Raw genomic sequence first — 23517 nt, 5'->3', positions numbered from 1 at the left:
ATTGATGCGGAGAGTATTGCATACCTTCAGGCGCTTTCGCTGTAGTTAGACTTCAATTCAAGTTAAAATGCATATATTTTGTTTTAAATGAAACCCTATTCTTGTAGACAGCGAACAAAGTAAAAAAAATTGTTAATGGAAATAAGTTACAAAAACAAAGATTTCTTTGCTCGTGTAAATAAACATCCGCCTGATGTTCTCGCTTTCATTCCCCTCGCTACATTGTCATTTATTTCGTCTCTTTTATCGCTTCTCCAACTTTCATCATCCCTCACACTTTATCGCAAAAAAAGACTACAAACCATAAGCACTTCATCCCTTTCTCAGGACTCATTGCTACCTGTATTACGTTTAAAAATTCCTCCCAAAAGCGCATCGAAGTAAAACGGTAAAATTATCCATTTGTAATATTTGTTTCCACATGTGTTACCAAAAAGACATAAAGAATAATGTGCAAAATACACGGTAAAAATGTTTCATCACACCCTTTTGCCTGTGTGTATGTATGTGGATACGGCACGATACTAACAGCTATACTTTTTGGTTTGTACTAAACCGACTAAAACGACCGATTCTCCCTTGCGTGATGATACTTACACCCTACAAGAAACCTGCATTTATCACCACTTTTTGTATACTATCCACTACACTCTTTCGCTTCTTTTACTCTCTCTCTCTCTCTCTCTCTCTCTCTCTCTCTCTCTTTGTCTATTTCTCTTTTTGTCTAGCTACAACACACACCGAGAGAGGAACTTATCGGTTTTATTTCTACTTAGTTACGCAAATGCTAATTAGTACAATGGCTCAATAAGGGCTATATAGCTAATATAGGTATACAGTTTACCGTATATAAACGCTAATCTGCACTATGGAATATTTTTCTTTGGTGGCTGGACAAGCTGAAACCTCATCGTTTATATATTCATACAAAGGTGATCGTTTAGGATCATTCGTTACCTAAACCTCATCTGTCGGAGCATCATTACCTCAAATCCCTTGATTCGTTGTTGTTAAGCTCGTTGTATGTTGAGGTTCAAACTAATTCTTTCTTCTACCTTACACTCCAACTACATTTCACTAGTTTGCGAAGGACAGGTTCGGGATCCGGCATCGGAACTGCCTGCCCCTTGATGTTGCTGCTGCTGGACTGACGGTTGTTGCTGTTGCTGACCCTGCTGTTGTTCCATGCCGGAGGTAAATAATATTTGCGCCTGTTCCTGCGCCATCTGATACTGGAGCAAACCCATGTTGTTGGCGTTACTACCGTTCCCACTAGCACCCGTGGCACCGTCCGGTTGTGTACCCATCTGCATGAGCTGTTGCTGCTTTTGCTGCTGATTTAGGACGGATGAGGCGGGTGTTGATGTGGACGTTTGGTTTGATTGGTGTTGTTGTAAGTGATGCAGTGGCACAGGCGTTAGCTGCATGTACGATATCATCTCATTTGATTCGCCTAGCTTTCCCTGTCCAGTGTCGGTAAAATTTAGCTGATCCGGATCCGAATGTAAAATCGGTTTCTGATCCGGTGGAACTACGCACAGCTGCTGTTGTTGTTCTTGGGCAAGGTGCTGTTGTTGCTGGGCGTGATGCTGTGACTGTTGTGCATGAAGCACTCCCGAATGACTAGGAGGATGCTGTGCCTGTGCTGAAGCTGGATGGTAATGGTGATGATGGAACGAGTTCCCATGTGCCGCCTGGTGATGTGCTTGTAGAAACGAACCTCCGCTATTGCAACGCTCGCCCGGTCCTACACTCTGCGCGGGTCCGGGTCCATTGCCCGCTCCGGGTGGGAATGGGAGTGACACGATCGATGGTAGCAATCCATACCGGGCCATAAGTAGCTGTTCCTGTACGCGACGCAACTCTTCCTGCTGCTGCAGTATCAAATGTTGCAGCTCCTCATGTTTCCGTTGCAGCTGATCTTGCACCTGATTTTGGCTGGGCGTTAGGACAACACCGCCCGTCCCAGTGACTGCAGGATGATGGGCGACCGCGTACGCACCGTGCGGGGAGGTGGACTGAATAGGCGATAGGACACCGGGGGCCGTTTCCGTAAAGCCAGCCACCGGTTGCACCGGTATGGCGGTCAAATACTGTTGAGGTTCGATGAAACCGGTCGCCGTGATGATTTGCGTTACCGGTGGGGTGATGATCGCTGCCGGAGGTCGTATCGCTGCTGTGGTAGACGATTGTGGAATGGACTGCTGCTGTTGCTGCTGTTGTTGCTGCTGCTGTTGAACAGCTGATTGCTGCTGCTGAAGTGAAGCTACCTGCTGCTGCTGTTGATGGACCTGCTGCTGAGATGGTTGCTGATGAGGGTGTTGAGCTTGGAGCTGATGTGGATAAACATCAACCACCGGTGGGTTTTGAATCATCGTTTGATGCTGTGTTTGCTGATGCTGTAGCGATTGATGCTGCTGCTGACCTTGGTGTCCTTGTACTTGTTGATGTTGCTGCATCAGTGGATGTGATTGCTGGTGATGCTGTTGCTGATGCTGGAGTTGATGCTGTTGCTGTTGAAGGTGTTGCTGCTGTTGCTGAAGCTGTCCTGGCTGTAAATGATGTCCCACGTTCGGTTGCGATTGCTGCGGTTGCTGTAGTAGGAAATGGGACACGGAATTCCTGTCCTGTTGACTACCGTGCGATGAAACCTTCGATGGAAATGTACTGGTTCGCATGCGAGAACGCTAAAATCATAGAAAATAAAACTCGTTTAGTTGAACGGTTTGAATTTGCTCAAGGAATTGCGACTTACCGAATGTTGGGTTACCAACGACTGACGACTGGTATGAGATTCCGTAGAAATGGACGTTGCCGAATCCGACCCCGGACCATGGTACGTGTTGTACCGATGTCGACCACGATTCGATAGTCCCGTCGGCGAAACACCGGGCGTTGGAGCTACCCGGGACGTACGGGAGCTCTTCGAACTCCACGGCGAAGTAGCTAGCAAACTTTGGGACGACGATTGTTGAAACTTTCGCTCCACACCGTGCACACTGATACTGTCCGCATCCTCAGAGAACTTGCTGTCACCTGCCGTTTGATTGCGCATCTGCTTCATCACATCAGCGTAGCTCACCACACGGTGCGTGCACACGACAAACTCTGGCTTCGAGTTCCACTGATGGTAGGTGATGTAGAATCGCGTCTGCAACCAGATCCACTGTTGACCCTTGGTAAGAAACCGATAGTAGCACGAAGTACCTTCGCCTTTCTGCATCACTACGACGAACGAACGATATAAATGGGAAAACGGGCCAGCCATTAGTGGACGTGCCAGCTTGACCGATAGTGGCAAATAATTTAACATAACTGTGAGCTTACATGCTTCATGACAAGCCACCACCTTTTCCAGATCGTCAAAATGATAATAGTCATACCCGGAAGTTCCCAGCACTTCAAACGGGAGGTAACCGATGATGGGTGGCGCACGGTGATCGAGAAACAGAAACTTCCACTCGAGACTGTGGCGGGACGTAAACTCACTCTTCGTGTTATCCACGATCGACATTTCACGTATGAGCTGGGGCGTCTGTAGCCGTCCCGTACCGACAAACACAAGCCGCGAGTCGGCATCGCTCGTGTACCCACTAAACCGGGATGTCGTCATAAGCGATTCCGTGTCGACGTCACTCCCTGCAAGTAATGGAAAATTGGGAGTAATGGTTAAAGTTTCCTCAATACTAGAAATCGTTCCTATTGTTACTTACGGAAATACCCCGTGAACTGCACATGCTCGTACGACACATCTGCCCGGTAATCTACCGTTCCTCGTTTAATGTAGCAAGAAAACGTCACCTGATTCTCACGACTAATGCCTGTCTGCAGCGGGTCTACTACAGTTGTTGGGTTTAGCAATATATTGTACAGATCGTTCTGATCGTCTTCGTACACCATATCATACACCGTCATATTCAGGAGGTCACTCTGGAGAAGGCAATGGAAGAAAACAACGTTAGCTAACTTCGTACGTAATATTCGTAAGCTCTACTCTTTAGTCTTCGTCCAAGCTAAGTATTGCTTACCGGTAAATGCCCTAACAGCGAGGTAATACTTTCAGATGCATAAAATACTCTCCCCGTCGAGGAGAACACAATGATAAACCCATCAAGCGCTTCCAGAATAAGGTGGGTGAACTCCTCATTCGATAGGAACGATGGTTTCCAGTCCGTCTGTATCTCGTGCACCCGCGAACGGACCGCAATCTCATTGTGGCTCTTGAGGAACGCGATCGTCGACTTCAGGACGGTGGACTTGTCCATCTTTCTGCTGTTGGATGATACCATCGAGCTGAGCTCGTTGACCAGCAGATTAAACTGATCACGTCGCTTCTTCTCACTGAGATTGCGTGATTTTCTAAAATGAAACGCACAACGTCAAGTCATCCATGCATCAGAGATCCTACTAGGTTCAATATGGGACAGGTTCTTACCGTTTCGTGTCATCCTTGTCGTCAGGGTCTTCGTCCATCGCCGAGTACGAATCCGTGTGATGGTGGTGATGATGGTGATGGTGATGATGATGGTGATCGAGATCGATCGACCCGCCGTACCCCTCCACCTCGTCGAACAGGGTCCCCCGAGAGGGGTTGTGCTTTAGTTCCTCAATCTTTTTGCCGACCCGTAAACCCGCGCGTACAGAAGAAAAAGTAGTCTAAAATGCTCCCTTACACTAAGCGATCACCACTGATCGTAATGTCGCGGTTGGAATGGGATCCGAAATTGATTTTCTTAAGCTCCTAAAAAATAAAACAATACACGTATCCTTAGCAGGGTAATAGCGCTTCACATTAAGGATCTCTACTGCTACTTCCAACAACTGCACGGAACGTTTTGCGTTTGACTGTTTGTGTGGTTCGTGTGTGACCAAAGGATTGTTTTGTCTGTTGTTCCTTTCGATTAGGTTACGTTCGCAAACAAATAGCACGGAAGTGTATGCTCCAATCGTTGACACCAAATATCATCAGATCGATGGGCCATGCTTTAGATTGGCTGGGACTGCAGAGCGACTTTCTTCGGTTTGGGTAATGTCCTGTAAAAAACACCGTAATTAAACACATTAAAAATTGTAAAAAATATGAAGAAATATAAAGATCTTCAATTGTGGAGACAAGGTTAAGTTGAAATAATATTCCCAAGAAATCTCATCACTGAACACAGTAAGAGATACCAAAACTTTTCTCAACCGTTCATTGGTACGAAGCTAAAGTACCATAAAAGATAAAGAAAAAAATGTCAGCCCTTTAAATTCGTGGAGCCACGAAGAAGAAGTACTCCGGAGTATTTCTACCATCAATAGAAGCGATGAGTAAACATCCATAGCTAGTGGATATGGCAGTAAATTGCAAAAAAATGAAATAAATCTTTGACACGTGGATAGCATCATAAAGCTGTTTTTTTCTTTTTCATCATAACCCCACACCGGTTGGAGATTGGAGGATAACTCCGCCAATAAAAAGGCACCAAACACGTGTCGCTTTACGCCTTCCATGAGCTATTCAGCGGGTTTCTTAGTAAAACAAGCGTAGGAGTGCAAATAACTTTTTCATTTTTATCATCCAATCGATGAAGCTTATTTTTGTGAAATTTCCAAGAATATTTTCAAACTTATTTAAATATTTTCTTTTCAATGTTTCTCCCAGGAAGGTGTATTAATTACATAAGAGCAATAGGTCTATTTAAAAGTACATGAACGATAATTGAAGTTTTAAGTAATTCATGGGATTCTTTGAGAAGGAAATGGCAAAGCAGAGTAATATACATCGAAACATATTTTAGCTCCCATCAGAAGTACGAGTATCGAAGTTAAAAGAAACGACATTACCGTGAAAAAAACAGCATCCGAAAGCCCGTTACATTGTGGTTGAGCGTGTGACAAAAAAAAGCGGAAACAATTCTTCGATAACCATACAAACCGTACAGTTATACATACAACGGAAGTTGTGAGTTGTTTTCACGGACACTACATTGAAGCCTGACAACGCATCACCGATCATCAGTTCCCACAGGCAAATATGTACCGACTTGATGACTTCGACAACCGATCACAACAACCTGCCACAGTTGGTGGAATGATTCCGGTGCGATATGGAAACGGCATCACAAACAAATCGTAGTAAACCGCGTACGCGTCATAAACAAGTGGACCGTCGTCGCGACAACGCTTTTTGAAGTGCAGCAGAGTGAGTGCCAACGGGTGTTACGCAATTCCACAACTAGCGTTGAACTTACAGAGCCGTGTGGCATGCTGTTGGCTAGGGTTTTGTGTTTGTAGTGTAGCGCACTATGCCTGGGGGTTGTTCAGTAGGAGGCACTTAGAGGTGCACCCGCAACTACCGCACACGGTGTGAATGATGCACCGTTAGAATTGCACTCGCTGTAAGAACGTTCACAATAGCAACGCCGAGCAGAGCAAAAGCATTACAACCACTAGCAAAGATGCTTGCCTTGATCGGTTGGAGCCGTAATTTGATTTGGCCGGGAACCGCGTCGTTGTGTACTGGCAAAACTTCGTTCTACCCAATGTTTCGCTCGCTTTACCTATGGATCGATTGCACAAAGGTGCGTAATTACACGGTGTTGAACGTTGTTGGTTCGCTCACGTCAATCATATCTTGGCTTCTCGCAAATGGCTGCAGGAAACTGATTGTGTCAAACAATTATAAAATTTTCATAATCATTTTTAGTTTTTTTTTTTGGCTTCAATTCAAATTTTGTGTGTGATTAGTTAGTGCTTTGCTACTAATATATTCTTCCTTTATTCGGATCGTCTAGACGCACCTAGAGAAGCACCTGATTATAGCTTTTCATATTCAGAGTTCCAGCATCGCGTTAACTAATACTAGTTAAGTAAACTTCAGCCTGTTCTCTTTCCAACAATATACATATAACTTAATCGTTCAGAGGCCATCCCTTTTGTACGTAAGCTGAATTTGATGTTGAACTTTACGTTATGTTCTGCTTTTGGGTAAATGTCTTCTTATGCAACTATTTTCCCACGTCTATTCTTCAAGTCCAATCAAAGAACTTTAGCGCAAAACGGATTCAATCCACTAACTTCCATGGGACCATGGGACCGATCCTAAACTAGCTTTACATACAGACTAATTGATGCCGATTTCCTCAATTTTGCATTGCTTGGAACTCTTTGGAAGGCTATCGGACTATTAAAAAAATGTAATATCGAGAGAAATATCATTTTGTCTGCTCCATGCTAAACATCCTTCACGTGATCGCAGTACCTAATAAAAAATGTTGCACAACTTCGCATGTTGCAAACTACGCTACCGAGAAGATTTAATTCAAACATTCATTCAGAGAACAACTACGTATGAATGCGTCATGCATAAGTCAACAAAAGAAGCACCTCCAGCAGACAATCAACGCCTGGACCACTAGGTGAATCAAGAACCATCCGCAATACCTTGCATCATGCAAGCCATGTTCTTACGGAAGAGTGTATAAATTTGCAGCACTTGCATTATTAGCCCTTTTGCCAAGCGACGACCCTCCAGAACAATCGATCCACCCTGACAATTTGCAACGGAAACTTTCTTTCTTTCGGTGTGCAAAAAGAAAACCTTCAATCCACCGAAGTCCATTGGAGGAAATGGCCGTGATTAATTCATCCAAACAATAACAACACTCTTTCCAAAGCTACAAACACACGAGTACCATCTAGAAGTGATCGAATCATCCCCGGCGAAACGGACAGTAACTAATAAAACTAAAATATACTCAAACTCAAGGAAGAAACAAAAGAAGAACTTGTAATATAATCCAAAAATGCATTTTGCAACTCAAGCCGGGGACTGGACATCATCATCTCGCGGTATATGTGTTATTCAACAGCCCCGAGAGTCTCTTCTTCGCGTGTCGAACGCCATACCTTGACAGCTTGATATTGAACGATGCGTTCTAGTCATCTGCGGATGTCAATACTTCTGAAGCTTTGTACGACGCGTCAGCAACCGGACAGCTTCTATATTACGTGTACGTGAAGAAGCCGGCAGGCAACATCACGCTACCGGCGCCATCCGAAATGGAATCGCCACTAAACCTTTCCTGTACGTGTTGTGATCTAATAGATGGTCTGTTTTGAATATTGGAACACCAACGCCAGATTGTCGGTGATGTCTGATGTCGATATTATCAAGTATAATAAGCTTTCCGGTACGGTCTGCTTTGGTGGAGCAACGGGATGGGAGTTCCTGGACAATGTCTCCCATTACAGAACATATACAATTTTCAACACCAATGAACTCTGAGACAAGAACGGTAAATCCATCAACCGATCAACTTCTCCTGATGCTCTGTTTGACATTTCCCAGGGAAGGCAATAGCGATATGCTTAGAATGTTGCTTCCTTCACTATAGCCCACACTGGCAGTGTACGTAACGTACTCCACTTACACGACAATTGGCAAATTATTGGCACTTATATGCCAACATAATCAGTCACTTAATGTCACGGAGTGGCGGAGGTCTACATCTTCTACTAGAACCACACACACACACACACGCAACAATGTCGGACGTTTTGAATAATTGAATCACACACGCTTGAAAGTCTTCTCGTCTTCTCGTCTTCTCTCGAAAGTCGAAAGAACCCACCCACCAACGGGCAGTTGGAAAATTGGCAGACAAATCGATTCCAAAGTTTGCAGCATGCTTCCCTCTCGTCTACTTCTTTCAAGTATCTCAAGCCCGAAGTTGTTATCTAATCCCCTCTTTTCAAGTTATGCCTGTTTCGTCAATTATTGGATCGGGTTGATGCATAGGAAAACTGCAACAATGTTGATATATTTCATTACCTTTGGTCCTGCGATAGAAATCCAATAGAACGTTGTTTCACTGTTTCCTTCTACGGTAAATCACTGACAACTCTGCTTACACTAACCATACAACATAAAAAACAACACTTTTGTACACATACCACAAGAATTGGTAGGAAATTTATTTTCCCAGCAAACACCAATCTAGTAGCCCCCGGGAACGTGAACCAGATGGGAACTGCTCGCAAATTAGCGCCACCTATTCTAAAAACGCAACAAAACACTGCGTTTACAGCTTACGTCACCCACTACAGTACTGGCTAAGCTCGTATTTCACCATCATCTCACTAATACACTATCAGCGCACGATCGCTATCTTCTTGGAAGTCACACACAAACACACACGTACGACACGGCACAAAATTTCCGTCTCCGGCAAGTCTCCCAAATAATGCCGGTTGATTTCCACTTGTTGATTTCCTACACGGGGTTTGCTCAAGTCACTTATCCACTCGGGACATTTCACTGAAGAACGTTGTATCCACAAACTCCGTTTTTCAACCACCTTCTCCGAAGCTCACGTTGCATTTGCTGGAATTGAAAACGGGGATGAAATCCTAGGCAACCATGTTTCGTTTTCCTTTTTTTTTTTGATTCCTATACAATACACGACGGCGACAGGACTACTGTGATTGCACAAACACAAAATGTGGCGGCTTCATTTTCCTCCCACTTTGAACCATTTTCTTTCACCACGCACACTGGAGAAATCTTTTACTCAGTTGGCTTGAACACCTGTAGTACTTCCGCTGGTAAAAGGAAGCTGTGCAAGAAAAAAAATAATTCACCACACACACACAACGTTATAAGGACGGTGTGACAGAAGGATGCTGTTTCTTTCCTTATCGCAGCCTCCTGTTGCTTTTCACATTGCCGGAACATCCGGTGTCGGTATTTTCCGACTACCCGTTCGTTTTTTTCCCTTCTCTCTCTCTCTCTCTCTCTCTCTCTCTCTCTCTCTCTCTCTCTCTCTCTATTCACAAACAATTCACCGATTTTTTTTTATTTTTACTTGTGCTGGGATTTTTCCTCCTTCGTTCACCACTACTATTGCAAAACACTACTACACAACACCCACTTACACTTGCCGTATCGTGTAACAAACGAAGCAAAACTTTTTTTTGCTTCCTTTTTTTCCACTTCCACAACCATTCAAGGATAATGGAGACGTTGCAGGAAAATGAAGTGCAAGGTGAGGAAGCATAAATAAAACTCGAGTGAACAAGCGAGATAGCAAAAGATCAACGGAATGCTTTCTGCTCCCATCTCTGTCATTCTGTTTCATATGGCAACGGATGATTTTTGCTATACGTGTATTTGAATTTCCCATAGAATTTTGCTGGTTTCCTCGGTTACGCGCAGTCGGTTTGTGTGCCCGGTGGACGGTCAGTTTTTCTCAACCCCCTGTCAACCATGTCGTTAACTTAATTAAAGGTAAGCAGCAATTTTCCGGCAAACGTCGGTGGATATGTTCGCACTAAATGTATTTGTATTTGGATATTATGCGTAGGCTCTGGAGATATGATTAAAGTGAAGTTTGTGTATGAATTAACCTTTAACAGACCTCACCTCTATGGGACGCGAAACTGGGAAGACGAATTCTATCACAACCCCCGAACAATAAGATCTGACCGGCAATGTGTTCACGTGTATTTGCGGATAACATTCCGCCATCATGAACACGCAAACTTGCTGATCAATCACTTCCATATTGGAGACTGATTACATACAAGCACGACGATTTTAACATGTAATTTAAGGGAATTCTATCTACAGTACTTAAGATTTGGATAACTCCACAAGAGTCAAAATACAGCTCAATGTTCAAATTTACATTGCAAACTGTTGCACATTTTATGTAAAACATTCTTATGCACCATATTGCTTTCATCATACAGTTGTATGTGTAAAACCGAAACACACTTTAAAAATTTATATTTCAACCCCTGGCGCTAAGGCATCCGTAAACCGGTAAAAAGAAGATATCAACCGAAAAAAAAATCATATCGTTTGCAAGGTTCTTTCACATATTACGCAAACACAGTTGTTTCACCCTACGACCCGTGCCCACCACGGTAATCCTGCTCGCTATAATCCCTACCGACGATCGTGCATATATGTGTGTGCCTGGGTTGCAGACGAGACAAACTTATCCTGCAATCCATCCAAGCAACCATTAAACGTTGAATTTAAATCCCCACACAAACAAACATAAAAGAGTGAGCGAGTGAGAAAAGCCACGTGCGAAAAAAGGAGGAAATCAACACGCAGGACACAAAGCAGAAGCGAATATTTTTCAAATTGCAACGGTTATACACCTGTTCCAACCCAAAAACCTACGTATCCCATCCAGACGAACGGATCCTTCTTCCTTGCGGGATATTCTCCTTGCTCACAAATAAATTTGTAATGGTGGAAAAGTCCCAGCGCCTGCGACTGGCAGGACGGAACGAGTGTGCGTTATTCAACAGGCTCGCTCGTCGGGTCGGATGATGATGTAACTGATCCAAGGGTGAGGGTTTCGGCAGTTCGAATGTTTTGTTGCGATATGGACGACAGCAAAATATCCAACCTGTACTTTTTCCTACTTCTTCTGCCTCTTCCTAGCCCACATTTGGCGAAAACAAAAACCAAAAAAAAAAACGAGACCAACCCCAAAGCACAAGCTATTCCGTAAGCGTACTGGAAATGACGATGAATCGGGAACGTTGAGTTGGATTCCGGAGGACGGCACTTTTGCGGTTTCGGTACTCGGTTGCTTCGATTGCTCGAACGCAGTAATGGGCACGGGTGGGGGAAAAAGAAGGACAAAGCGACCTCGCTAAAGTCCCCATTGCAAATTGCACATTTTTGTTGTTGGAAAAACTTTGCACCAAGGGGAAAACTGTAAGTCGCTTATTGCTACTAATTTTAGCAAGTAAAAAAAAGGTACATTTACGTTGATGAAAGACAACTAAAGAAAGTGGGAAATACAATCAGAAAATACAATGTTTCTCCACAAAAGCAAAGTTTGAATAAAAACCCTTCGCTTCGTAATGTTTCCTTCCACACAAACGCAAACTGTGTGGTCGCACTATAGGCTTCAAATTGGCGCTACAACCGTCAAACAACACTGGCTTTTTTACATTCACATGATCGTTTTCCTTATCTCACACAGATACAGGGCACACCGAACACCGAAAACGTTCGCAGTACGCATTAACGCTTGACCCGACAGCAAACACCAGGCGCCTCCGTTTCGGATTTGTTTTGCAATTTTCGGTTTTTTTTACCAATTTCGATCGTCGATCACATACTTGATCTTCACATTAATGAGCAAGACAAAAAAGCAAAGTTTCCATATAAACTTCTAAACGACACCATCACCACCACCACAGACACAAGATAGAGGTTTAATTAATTGATCTTTCTAATCATCCACTGCTAACTCGCTTCGCACACTGGTTGACATTCAAAACCGCAAACATTGCACAAACGGCACCACGCATCGAAGTATAACAAAACCACTACCACACAAACGTTCCAAACGAAAAATTGCATCGCGTTGCAGTTTTGCCTGCTCTTTAACTGCATTTGTCAGGCGCGCGCGTGTGTGTTTGTGTGTGTGTGTGTGCCGATCGGCACTTGGGGAAGTGTGTTTCTCCACTCTCCATTCACCACATCAGGTAGAATTGCATTCTCTACCATACGCACAAATACATAAAATGCTTGTACGCGCGTAATGCTTCCGGCAGAAGAAAACCGCAACACCGTTGATGATGCAAGTTTGCAAGCTGGCTAAACAAATTGCACTTTTGCTGTTATCTCTTCTCGTGTTGTTTTTTTTTCTTCTCTCTCACTCACTCTTATTCCCTCCCCCGCCACATCCAAGCACACACGCGACCCTTCCCTTTTTCCCCACACTACACACACACACACACATACTTCTCCCTCAATCCCACTCGGCACCCAAGAGCAAGGTCACGGGACACACGAGGAAGGGCGGCAAAACTTCGCGACACGTGTGCACATTGGAATAGCAGCCCACGAAATAGCACGTCACCTACTACTACTGTTCCACCCGCCCTGTGACAGATGATCGTGAGAGACTGTTGAGTGAGATTGTACCAGGCGTGGTGGGGTAGGTTTTGTGCTGACGACAGACTGCTGATACTGCAGCTAAACAAGTGATGTAAAGAACAAGAACGCGGACATACACACACACACTTCCCGATAGATGATGCTTTTATTGTGCGCCACACGATGATCCACCTTGGCTGGATCCACCTTTGATGGTCACCCTGTGCTTTTGAAGTATCTCTTTTACGCCATGAAACAATAAATAAATTACGATAAAAACAACCGTACACAATCGTACACAAGCGAGTTGTTCGAGTGGACCGTATCGCGGGACACGAGGCAGCATCGTACACTCCGGTCAACAACTCACAAAGCGGATGATAAGGATGCCTAATCATTAAAACACACTACAGAAGAAAGCAAAAAAAAACATTCACACACGCCGCCCGTGTTTGAATTGATTTCTTGAAACCGCATCCGATTTAGAACGCCATCCGAATTATTCTTCTCACAAACGCACTTTTTTACACTAAAAATGCAGACGAAAGAATACCTTCGTTTCCTTCCGGATGTTTTTTTTTTTAAATATCCTTATCAAACTGGATAAAAAACAAATCGAAATGCCGTAGTCAATGGCAGCTGGTGTAGTACGAACAGCTTTACCTTGCACGCGCGTCAACGGCCAACTGAACGAGCGCGTTCGTCGTCGGTAGGCTTTGGTGAGCTGTGTTCGAATTCATCGAGGTATTGTGCTAACAAAGCAGGGAGTCACAGGCAGACGATTCAGAGATTGAAGGGAGAGAGAGAGAGAGTTTCTCTCGGATCTCGAGCGTTCGCGAGCATTCATTCTAATGCGAATGCATGAATGCAAAAGCGCACGCGCCTAAAGTTGTTGGTTCGTGAATCATTTGCTAGTAGACAACGGTACACACTAAAATTACTACCGAAGATGTCCAAGTTATTACCTCTTCCAGGTTGAATTATCGTCCAAAATTTAATACAATTAGATACGGAAGAATTTCTATTTAAAAATTTTACCGTACGGCAAACGAATCACTCCAGAAAATTTAAAAATCCCTCCATACTTTCCAATGCTCTCCACAAACTCCATAGAACATCTAACCCACTATGCTGACACGCTAGTCATTCAGCATCCAATTCTACGTCCAGTATAATTCCTTCAATATTCAAACACATACCGAATGACACATCACGAAATGCGTCATCAGGTTCTCACTCAAGCGTTACTCCACTGCGAGAACAGCTTTCAACTTCTGGCTAGCAGACCAACCTTTATTTATCCATTCTAACCATCCAGACCATTCTAAACACGATCGCGAAAAGCATCAACATTATGCAACAAATCAACATTTCAACACCTCCCACAGTGATCGATAGGTCCCGGTGACTATCCTAAACAAACAACAACCACACTCACTCTAGGACCTCCCCGAATGGATGTCCAAAAACTGGTATGTCACTAAAATGTGTGTCTCAGGTAAATTATTCCCCGGCGTGTCTCGTGGTTCCAAAACTCCCCCCCGGTAACGCCTCACCTCGATGGAGTGTAATGTCTGGGAAATGTTCTCGAAACTGTGAAAAACTGTGACAGCCGACCATCCGATCGCTGCTGGGAGAGGGAAGCTGCGACAACTTCGAGCAACTTCCATACGAACAAGCAAGTTCATCCGAGTCCAAGAAAATTCTTCATGGCGCCTTTCTCATCTTGCATGGATTTATGGTAAACGGTGCTGTCCGTATGCAGGTTCAACGGAGGGAACCGGCTGGAATCGTATACACAGCAGACAAATCATCCAGCATTAGAGATGCACTTTGGAGCTACCGAATCCGTACGATCGTGTTTGCTTTCATCAGACAGAGAGCAATAGGCGATGTTCTTAACCGGATTCCCCTCATTCTTTGCATATGACCTCGTAAGATACATCACAAGATCCTCCTCCTCCTGAAGATCCGAATCGATGGTTCTGGACTGGATGGAAACACACGAGTACAAAACGGGTGACTCAGGTTAAATCTCCAAACTTTTATCAATAACAATTTCAAATGGTTCAAGCTAAGACGATACTAATATATAACACCAATAAAGGAATACTGTTTGTGGGGAAAAATGGTCTACTTACGGTTACGACTTATGATGGATTTCTTCACTCTGTACAGTTCAAAGTACACACCAGATAGAGGTTTTACTACATTCATACTACGTCTGTTTCTAAAATGGCGCGAAAACCAACTCCCCCAAGGCTTCAAGATTCACAATGGATGCAGACATACAGGAGGGCGTACGTTCGTTTGTAGTTGCGATCGGATCATTCCCTTCCCCCTTCGTCACTCAGAAAACGTCACGTCCACATTCCAAAACCCCTGAAGCCTCCACTGCCGCCGATGTGGCGCATTTGCTTGTTGAATTTCCCTTCGTTTCGTGCCCGCTTCCAGCCACCCACACCCGGGGACTACTACTACTCATTATCTAGTGGCAACACATAAAACACACACATCCACAGAGGATGAGGTGAGGGATAAGAGGATGCCACTTGCGGACGCGGCTCGTGTAAGTTTGTTTTGTTTGAGCGCGATCGGCAACCGTGAACCGGCGGCCATGTTGGGTTTTTTTTCTTTGGAGAGTACGGGAGAATGCCACCGGCAAAATGGCTCGTGCAGTACCGTTCTCGTATTGCAGTGATTAGATTGCATAACATCGCGTTTGGGGCTGTGTGTGCAAGCTGTCCACCCTGCCCAAGCTGCACTATGCACTTTCAATGCATGGAAAGTTGCAGTTGTGTGCGAGTAGAGAGTGAGAACGATCCACTCACCAGCCGTGCCTGAGAGTGCTGCGGCTCATCTGACTTGTCATCATGACTGACCTCATCGACACACTGCATGGAGATCTTCTTGATCCATTCGACAAAAAATGTGTAAAGCACAATGTCATGTCGACTAGCACGATAATCAATCAATTCCTTAATCTCGCTCACTTAACTACGGTTAACTTCCGGTTCGGTTCCACAGCAAAAAAAAAACAAAACAAATACGATCGTACACCGCGCGATCGATCGTCATTTCGATTATGTTTACTGTTGTCATTTTTATTCATATATTATCACTTTAGTTTGTTTTCTGTTATCTGCCATAGTTGTATCGCTCCTGCACTGCTCTGGTTGCTGTTGTATGGTATTTCTTTGTATTACATTGGAAATGGTTCATACTTTTCTTCTATGTTTCCCTCTCCCGGTACACAAACCGCGCTTTATACCGCGCGATCGGTTCCATCTCAAGCTCCAATGTAGAAAAAAAAACAAGTACACTAGGACTAATTACGAATTTAATTCTGCCTTCGTTTTGCGTTTAATTCCTTCATTGGATGATGTATAATGTTTGTGTATTACGATCATGTACACCAATCAGGCAACACCAATTGTGTAGGGCAGGCAGCTGCTGTTTGGCATGTTGAAATCGAATTCTATACGCCACATGTTCTTGCCACATGTGCTTTAGTAGGTACACACGAATTATACACGAATAAATGCGTCGTTCTGCTCGTCTGCCATGCCATAAGGAAGAAAACCACATTGAAAAGTTCATTACAACACCTTATGTAACATGTAATTTGCATCCTTCGCGCGAATGGAGTGGAATTGTTTCCAAATGCCAAATGATGTTGTCTTCTTGCTTTTTAGTCTCTATCGAAATGGTGCTTAAATCATCGCTCTAAATCTTACCTTGCTAACTACCACGGAGCGGAACCTTCTATGTAAATTTTGTTCATCCCTTTACCACTTTAAGTTTTTGCACTTTCTTTTTAATGTATGTATATGTATGTGCTGTACGCGCACTTAGCACACCCGTGGTTGAGAAGGATAAAAAGTTTGTATTGTTTTTTTTTCTTAATAGCTTTAGTACTATTGTTCGTACATTTAGAATCGTGTTTGACTGTTCTCCATTTCTCCATAAGCACGCGCGCAGCCGTCACATCTATAGGTTGGTGAAAGTTGTTTATGTGTTTTTTTTTGTTTGTTTGTTTTGTTTGCTAAATAGTAAGTTAAGAAAGTCTTATCCCGCTTCTACATATGCACGGCACGCACTTCTGACAAAAATTCTGCCACCGAAGGCAAAACAAAAACCGGAAGAAACGGTTCGGCTCTAACATACTTACAAGAAGAAGGATGTGAGCTTGTAGATGTTCTGTTTTCATTTACTTAATCAACACAGTGTTAAAATTCTATTTGCTGAGCATGATAATTTCGTAGATACATATTTATCGTTCTCTCCTTGCAATATGTTTTTTAGCGTAAAAATGTTTCACAATTATTTACCCATAATTGTCCCGACTGTTAAATGTAGTTTAAACATAGCAGTTAAGGGAATATACTTCCGTATCACTTGCTGACAAACGAACTAAATTTCTCGAACTAATAATAAACCGATATAGGTGTGTGCTACTAAGGTGCAACAAATTAAACTAAACGAATAACGAAGCGCAATGTATTGTTTTGTTTTAAAATATCCTATATTAAACTAAACGAACGATCGAATTATTAAAAAAAAACCATACATGCAAATTCAGCCTTAAAGCCACGCATCAACAAGCGCCATAGGTGACGATACCCATGGCCCTAGACTTAATCCCCTGGCGCAATCGGAGTTCCAGCAGATGTTTTATGTGACTGCTTTGTATGCAAAACAGTATAAAATCACAAACATACAAACTAAAAGCGAGATTCTGCTACTTTTAAACGATAATCCAGTTTTCCTAGTCAATCCAAACTATTTCACTGACTTCTAGGGTTAGCACTGCTCCGAGAACCGGGCGGAAAGAATCAACAAAAAAAACACACTAAAAAAACTTTTCCGGGAGCCGTCAGGGCTTCGTTGCATACAGTACTTTTCAGTGCTGTTTCAACGTCATGCTTGGAATTTGACTTACATATACAGCTAATCAGCCTTGGGCATTATACAAGCACAATTGTTTGACCCCTTTGCTTTGTTTTTATCCGGCAATGCGGGTCGTTTTTGCATGCAACTAAGGAACGTGTCCCCGTTCGTTCAAAGTGAAACTATAGCCTAATCTCAGCATTCTCATCGATCATCGGACCAAACATCGACGCATAATGATCGTTTGGGTCCAATCCTTTACCCGTACTACTCTCCTGTACTTTTCCATCGCACTCCGCCATCACTTTGCCACGTCCCGATAATGCCTATGCCTACGGATATAAACTGAGCATTGTCCACCGTTTCTAAACGAGATCTAGCAGTGGAGTTCACTACCGATTACAGGTTTTGAAGAGTGAGTGGTTCGTGTTAAGAGCAACGAACGTAGTTAGTGTAGAAAATGCACAGAATGTAAGAATTCAGTATTCAATCTCTTTCGAAAGGGGCAGTATATGATTTCCTTGTCCGGCAAAAGACTGATTGATCGCACGATCATAATCTAGTTACAATTTCCATAGTTCAATTACGCTTTTTGCAAAAAAAAATTATCATCGTTGAGCAAACACACGTGTGCAGGGAGGATGATCGATTTAAATATATATGTATATGCTTGTACTTATCGAGGATGACATATGTGTTTTGATTGATCTCATTCGAATTGTTTGGTCTTTTTTTGGAATGAATTGTATGCTACTGCTTGCAACGTGCTATGTTTCCGCTCGAAACGAAACCAAAGGTTCGGTGTGCTCATTCATGTACGCCCCACTCTCCGTTAAAACGTGTCACTTGTGCCAAATAGTTAATGATGGGTGCTTTCTAAATCTTACTGCTGTTCACCCGTGAGATTCTGCACTCGATACTGCTGCTATGGCGCACCGGTACGCAAACACACTTTCTATCTTTTAAATGCTTTAATCAATCGTTCGCGTGTTAGAAGTGAAATGCAAATATAAAAATCGATTTAAATTGCTGCCTGTCTTTATGTAGCACAACAGAAGAATATCAAAACTATAAATCAAATTTACGCACTTACATCCAAACACAATTCTTTCCTTATTGTTTAATGCCTCTGCAGTTCCCTACACATGTTGAGTATATTATAAAGAATTGAAACAGTTTATCCGTGAAACACTAATCCTTTCTATCGTCGATGGCGAATTGATGAATCATAGTAAAAAGAAAACACACTGTGCACCAAAATTCAGCACGCCTTTGATGATCTAGTGCAGCAAATGAACATTTTCCAATCGTACGTTGGCACGCGAGTGTTTCGTAGAACAAGCGATGTCTATTTCGTTTTGTACGGTATAAATTTTACGACGCGGTTTAGAACAGTTGCTATGTTTTCTCCCAAAAACAAAACAAAAAAACGACGACGACCACACCATCCGGACCATGAAGCGAAGAAACGGGATTTACTCATGTTCACTCGGTGCACCCGGATAGTAGTACGGCGGTGGTCGTTCATACTCTGCTGCTGGTGGTGCCATCGGGGGATTCTGGTACCGCGGTGGAGCGCCATCCCAGTTTCTGAAATTATTCAAACACACAATCGAAACACATGTTAGTTACACTGATCTTATGTCGTCCGTTTTCGACAAGTTTGCGCGAAAAATTCGCTACGGCTAGCAAATTCAGAAAGAAAGAATGGTGTGAAGGGCAAATAGGGGAAATAGAAACGAGTGCAAATTTTCCTTGTTCTATGTACACAATCATTTACATAAACATTGACACGTGCACGTGCACTTTCTTTTCCGTACCGCACCTTCATCTAAATCACCAAACACATACACATGAACATATATTTTTGGACCTAATAATAGTATCAATCCTAAACCTTTTTTCCACTTTTTTTCTTGCTGGCATTACCATTCATTTCCTTAACTAATTTCAATACCAATCGTTCAATACCAAATATTAATGTTTTTGTAACCCTCAGTAACGATGTAATAATTCGCAATAATTCTTTCCCTCAAACTGCCAATGTATTCTAACCTTATTTTATTAAGCAATAAATTTTAAAAAAACACAACCAGTTCTCCGAAAGGTTAACCATTTAGGGAAAGGGACGCTTATGGAAATAGCCGACAAATAGGATAGGAACAGTGTGCAAGTATGCTATAAGAAAAACTACGGAAGAGGAATCAGTTTTTGGGGCACCAATGTATGCACTAGAACGAACTGTTTTACTCACAGATTACTGTAGAGGCATATAGGCTGTATGTCGACTGTCTTGGTATCTATCATTGCGAGTTTGGTCTTTACTAGTAACAACGGAAGAGTCTTTACGATATAGGACGATAGTACTGTTGCTGTTGCTGCAAACCGAACCCGGGTCGCGGTCGACCATCGCAGGTCATATAGTGGCATCTATTAATTCGTGTGGTTGAGAAGCAAAGTTTTGGATGTTGCCATCGAACGGGTAGATAGAATCGATTGTACACAGTACAACAAGTAGGAAGAGGAAAAAAGATAAAAGTGTACAAAAATAAACACATACATTAACATAATGCACCACATAGTATTAATGGAAGTCATTAAAAGTACCTCATGTAAGAATAGAAATAAGCGATAGTCTTTGAAGGGACCAATGAGAAATGTGGGACTAATAGTTTGAATGTTGAAGAATGCATGATTTTGTGCATGATGGTAACACGAAACAGATTAACACGAGTATCTAAAGGTGTGGTGAGCATTAACCAACAAGAAGACGCACATTGCATAGAGTGGGATATACAACATTAATCGAAACATCAGGCCAATACCTTTCAATTGAAAGAATAGTGTATTTACAAGGAAATTACGAATCCCATAAAGCCAATCCGTCCGTGTGCCAATAAAACTCTCTTTTAAAAAGCTTTATAAAACTGTGTTCTAGCAAAACACGCTTCAAAAATGCCACAACAAGTTGTGAAGTTGGAAGCGTTCTTTTGCACCAACAGTAAACAGTGATACTAACAGCCTAATAAGGATAAAACATGAAACAACCAAGCAGGGCAAAGAGAGTGGTGTTATCAAAGGAAAATACAATACAAAGGTGAAAACCGGGGGAGGGGTGTGGTCTTTCAGGAACAAAACGACAACAATGCAGCTACGCAACAACAGCACACAACATGGGGATGGTTTTGCAATGATCTGGCCACAACATACAAGAGCAAGATTCATAAAGAGTTGAAGGTCAGTTAGGAAAACCTGCCACAATGTATCGCTTCCTTGGCTGTAATAGCAGCATCTATGTACACTTTCGTTTTCTGGCTCGATATGCGATATGCAGTGTCCAATCTGTTCGTTACGTTAGAGTCCTCATCAGCCAAACGTATCCTTTTATAGAACTACTGAGCTCAACACTGAGCCAGGGAGGCTAGTATTTCTCGTAACCACTGTCAGTGCGTGTTGCCGATTGTTTTCCACCGCTTTCCTCGCTAGCCAGCGATCGTGGCCGCCGGAAGGACATGGTACGAAAGTCCAACGGTGAGGGTGTACGCGTTGGTACGAGCGCCATCGATCGTACCGATCCAACGCTACTGCTATTGCTACGGCTCACATTGCCAGTGCGTGGCATATGCTGATGGTGCTGTTGGTGAAGATGTTGATGATGCTGTAGCATTGAAGGCAGATAAGACGGTTGATGATGGTGGCTTCGCCGATCGTGTCCCGTCACTGTTAGGAGATCGGACGATCCACCAGCCGGCACGTACTGGTCGTACTGCTTCAGCGCCATTTGGAAGTCGTCAAAGAAGCTTTTACTAAACAACCGGCTAAGCATACGGTTCGGTGAACCGTTGGTCCCTGGCGGTTGTTGTGAGGCTTGGAACGATGACGCGATCATAGGCGATGAGGTGCGTTCACCGGACGGACTGGTATTCTGATACACCCCGTAGGACGCCGGTGCGTCCTGTTCTTGGGGGCCATGGGACGTTAGTAACGACATTGGCAGTGACATTGGTAAGGGGGTAGAATGGTGACGTTGGTGCATATTATGGCGTTGCTGGTGGGAAGTTGTTAGTAGTATCGGCGGTGGCGAAGATGCCGCCGTATCGCTTCCGCTATGGGTTAGTATTGAAGGGATCTGTGACTCTACACTGTTCGGAAGTACAGAAATATGAGATGCAGGAAGTTAGTGACGTACACTGTCACTGGCACGATATCAGACGACATAAAACAAGCTGTTTTTCGTTCGTTCAATGAAGGCTTTCAGTCTTGATTTGTTTTATGAGCGACACCGCGCAACGAAATGCAATCGATCGCATATTTACGGTAATGGTACGAAAATGGGATAGTTGTTAAACTGCCACAACCGTAGTCAGTTCATGGTGTGCTTTCGAGGAATTCAATGCCTAAAAACGTGAACTGTTGAATGGTTTCTAGCTAGACAAAAATGTTCTGATTACTACTAAAAGGACCGAAAACATCTACCCTAGCGTTACTACATTCCTACAAACATTATTCCGGTACAACAAAATCAAAATCAACACCATTGCTAGTGGGTCCTGCTATTGAACTGGTATGATGAATTAAAATGCACACGCATTATTATCCTCTCATGTACTTTCACTACCATCAAAAAATGTATTTGAAGCGCGTTGCTTCGTTGACAAATGTACGTTAATGCTTGGTTGTGATGGAATCGTACAATGCATGTTCATGTGTATGTGTATGTATCATTTGTTATGGCATGAAAATGCGAATCAGGTGCACTTCACGATCTCAGTGATTCTCGTTTATAGTTCATACATTTCGGGCACACTCTCTATACAACTGTCCAAAGAGTTTAAATGTTTGTGTGTGTCGTTATACTATCAACGCAAAACTTACTTCGGAGCCATATCGTTGTACCTTGGGTCACGACTGTGCGATGGGCTGCCCTCTTCGTAATAGATTTCCCGACGATCACGAGATTCACGGCGGCGATCTTGCTTCTTGCGGCGTTTATTCTTTGGACCACTGAAAGCACAACAAATCCAGAAAAGAGGTAAGACAATTGCTCTAAACACACAACACATCAGTACACCATCCTTTACTTCAGACAGTACTGTTTTGTTTTAAATTATATTTGATTCCTTAAAGATTTCATTATGCACTACAATGAGGTACGATACAATACTTTCAAAAATCGATAAATATATCATATATTAAAAGAGACCTAAAAATCATTTCAAAAAACATCTGTTAGACATATCCATTATCAGGCGTTTTAGCGCCAATAAACAGCAACAAACCCAAAGATAAACGATAACAAACAAATACAAATTGCAAAATAGAATTAATCATACAAAACAGAACCAAAGACAGTCGAGAAACATAAAAATGCAGGCGATTAACAAATGAAAGTGTTACATAAACGTTTCGTACATAAACGGGAGCATTGGATTACTGTGGTACGTATGATTCGGGGGTCTTTAGTGATCGGAACATATCGAACAGGTTTGTAGAATTGCACTTTATCATTCCTAGCCCTCTTTATTTCGATATTCCCATTTTGCAATTTTTTCTGGCAGCCTGATCTGGGGAATGAACTTACCTCGCAAGAGGAATGTTATCACGCTCGGTGTAGGCATCATACAGATACTCACTGTAATGAGAACGGAAAATGACAAGAAGAAAAACAATACCACAAACATAAAATATCGCATTCCGGATAAACCACCATCACCACACGCAAAACACTTGCA

General features: G+C 43.0%; 2 protein-coding genes across 8 annotated transcripts in view; both read right to left on the bottom strand.

Moving 5' to 3' along the window:
• Positions 1 to 196: 196 nt before the first annotated feature.
• Positions 197 to 13617, bottom strand: LOC125769271 (circadian locomoter output cycles protein kaput). Its single transcript, XM_049437926.1, has 8 exons — positions 13449 to 13617; positions 8816 to 9599; positions 4436 to 5034; positions 4029 to 4359; positions 3714 to 3930; positions 3328 to 3639; positions 2756 to 3225; positions 197 to 2687 (listed from the first exon to the last, which is right to left on the bottom strand). The coding sequence occupies exons 3-8, from the start codon at positions 4471 to 4473 to the stop codon at positions 1068 to 1070; spliced, it is 2988 nt and encodes a 995-aa protein (XP_049293883.1). The 5' UTR covers positions 4474 to 5034; positions 8816 to 9599; positions 13449 to 13617; the 3' UTR covers positions 197 to 1067.
• A 2355-nt stretch (positions 13618 to 15972) lies between these two features.
• LOC125769268 (prominin-like protein) overlaps positions 15973 to 23517 on the bottom strand; it is a 47357-nt gene continuing 39812 nt past the window's right edge. For 4 of the 7 annotated variants that reach the window (XM_049437915.1, XM_049437913.1, XM_049437916.1 and 1 more), the window contains 3 exons: positions 23367 to 23417; positions 22661 to 22789; positions 20222 to 21927 (listed from right to left, as the gene is read on the bottom strand). In XM_049437915.1, coding sequence (XP_049293872.1) covers positions 21207 to 21927; positions 22661 to 22789; positions 23367 to 23417 — 901 coding nt within the window. In that variant the 3' untranslated portion in view covers positions 20222 to 21206. The other 3 variants (XR_007419042.1, XM_049437918.1, XM_049437917.1) reach the window with 3 other exon arrangements.

Source organism: Anopheles funestus, chromosome 3RL (assembly GCF_943734845.2).
Source record: "Anopheles funestus chromosome 3RL, idAnoFuneDA-416_04, whole genome shotgun sequence".
In the NCBI taxonomy this organism is placed as follows: Eukaryota; Metazoa; Arthropoda; class Insecta; order Diptera; family Culicidae; genus Anopheles; species Anopheles funestus.
This window is presented reverse-complemented; position numbering and strand designations above follow the sequence as displayed.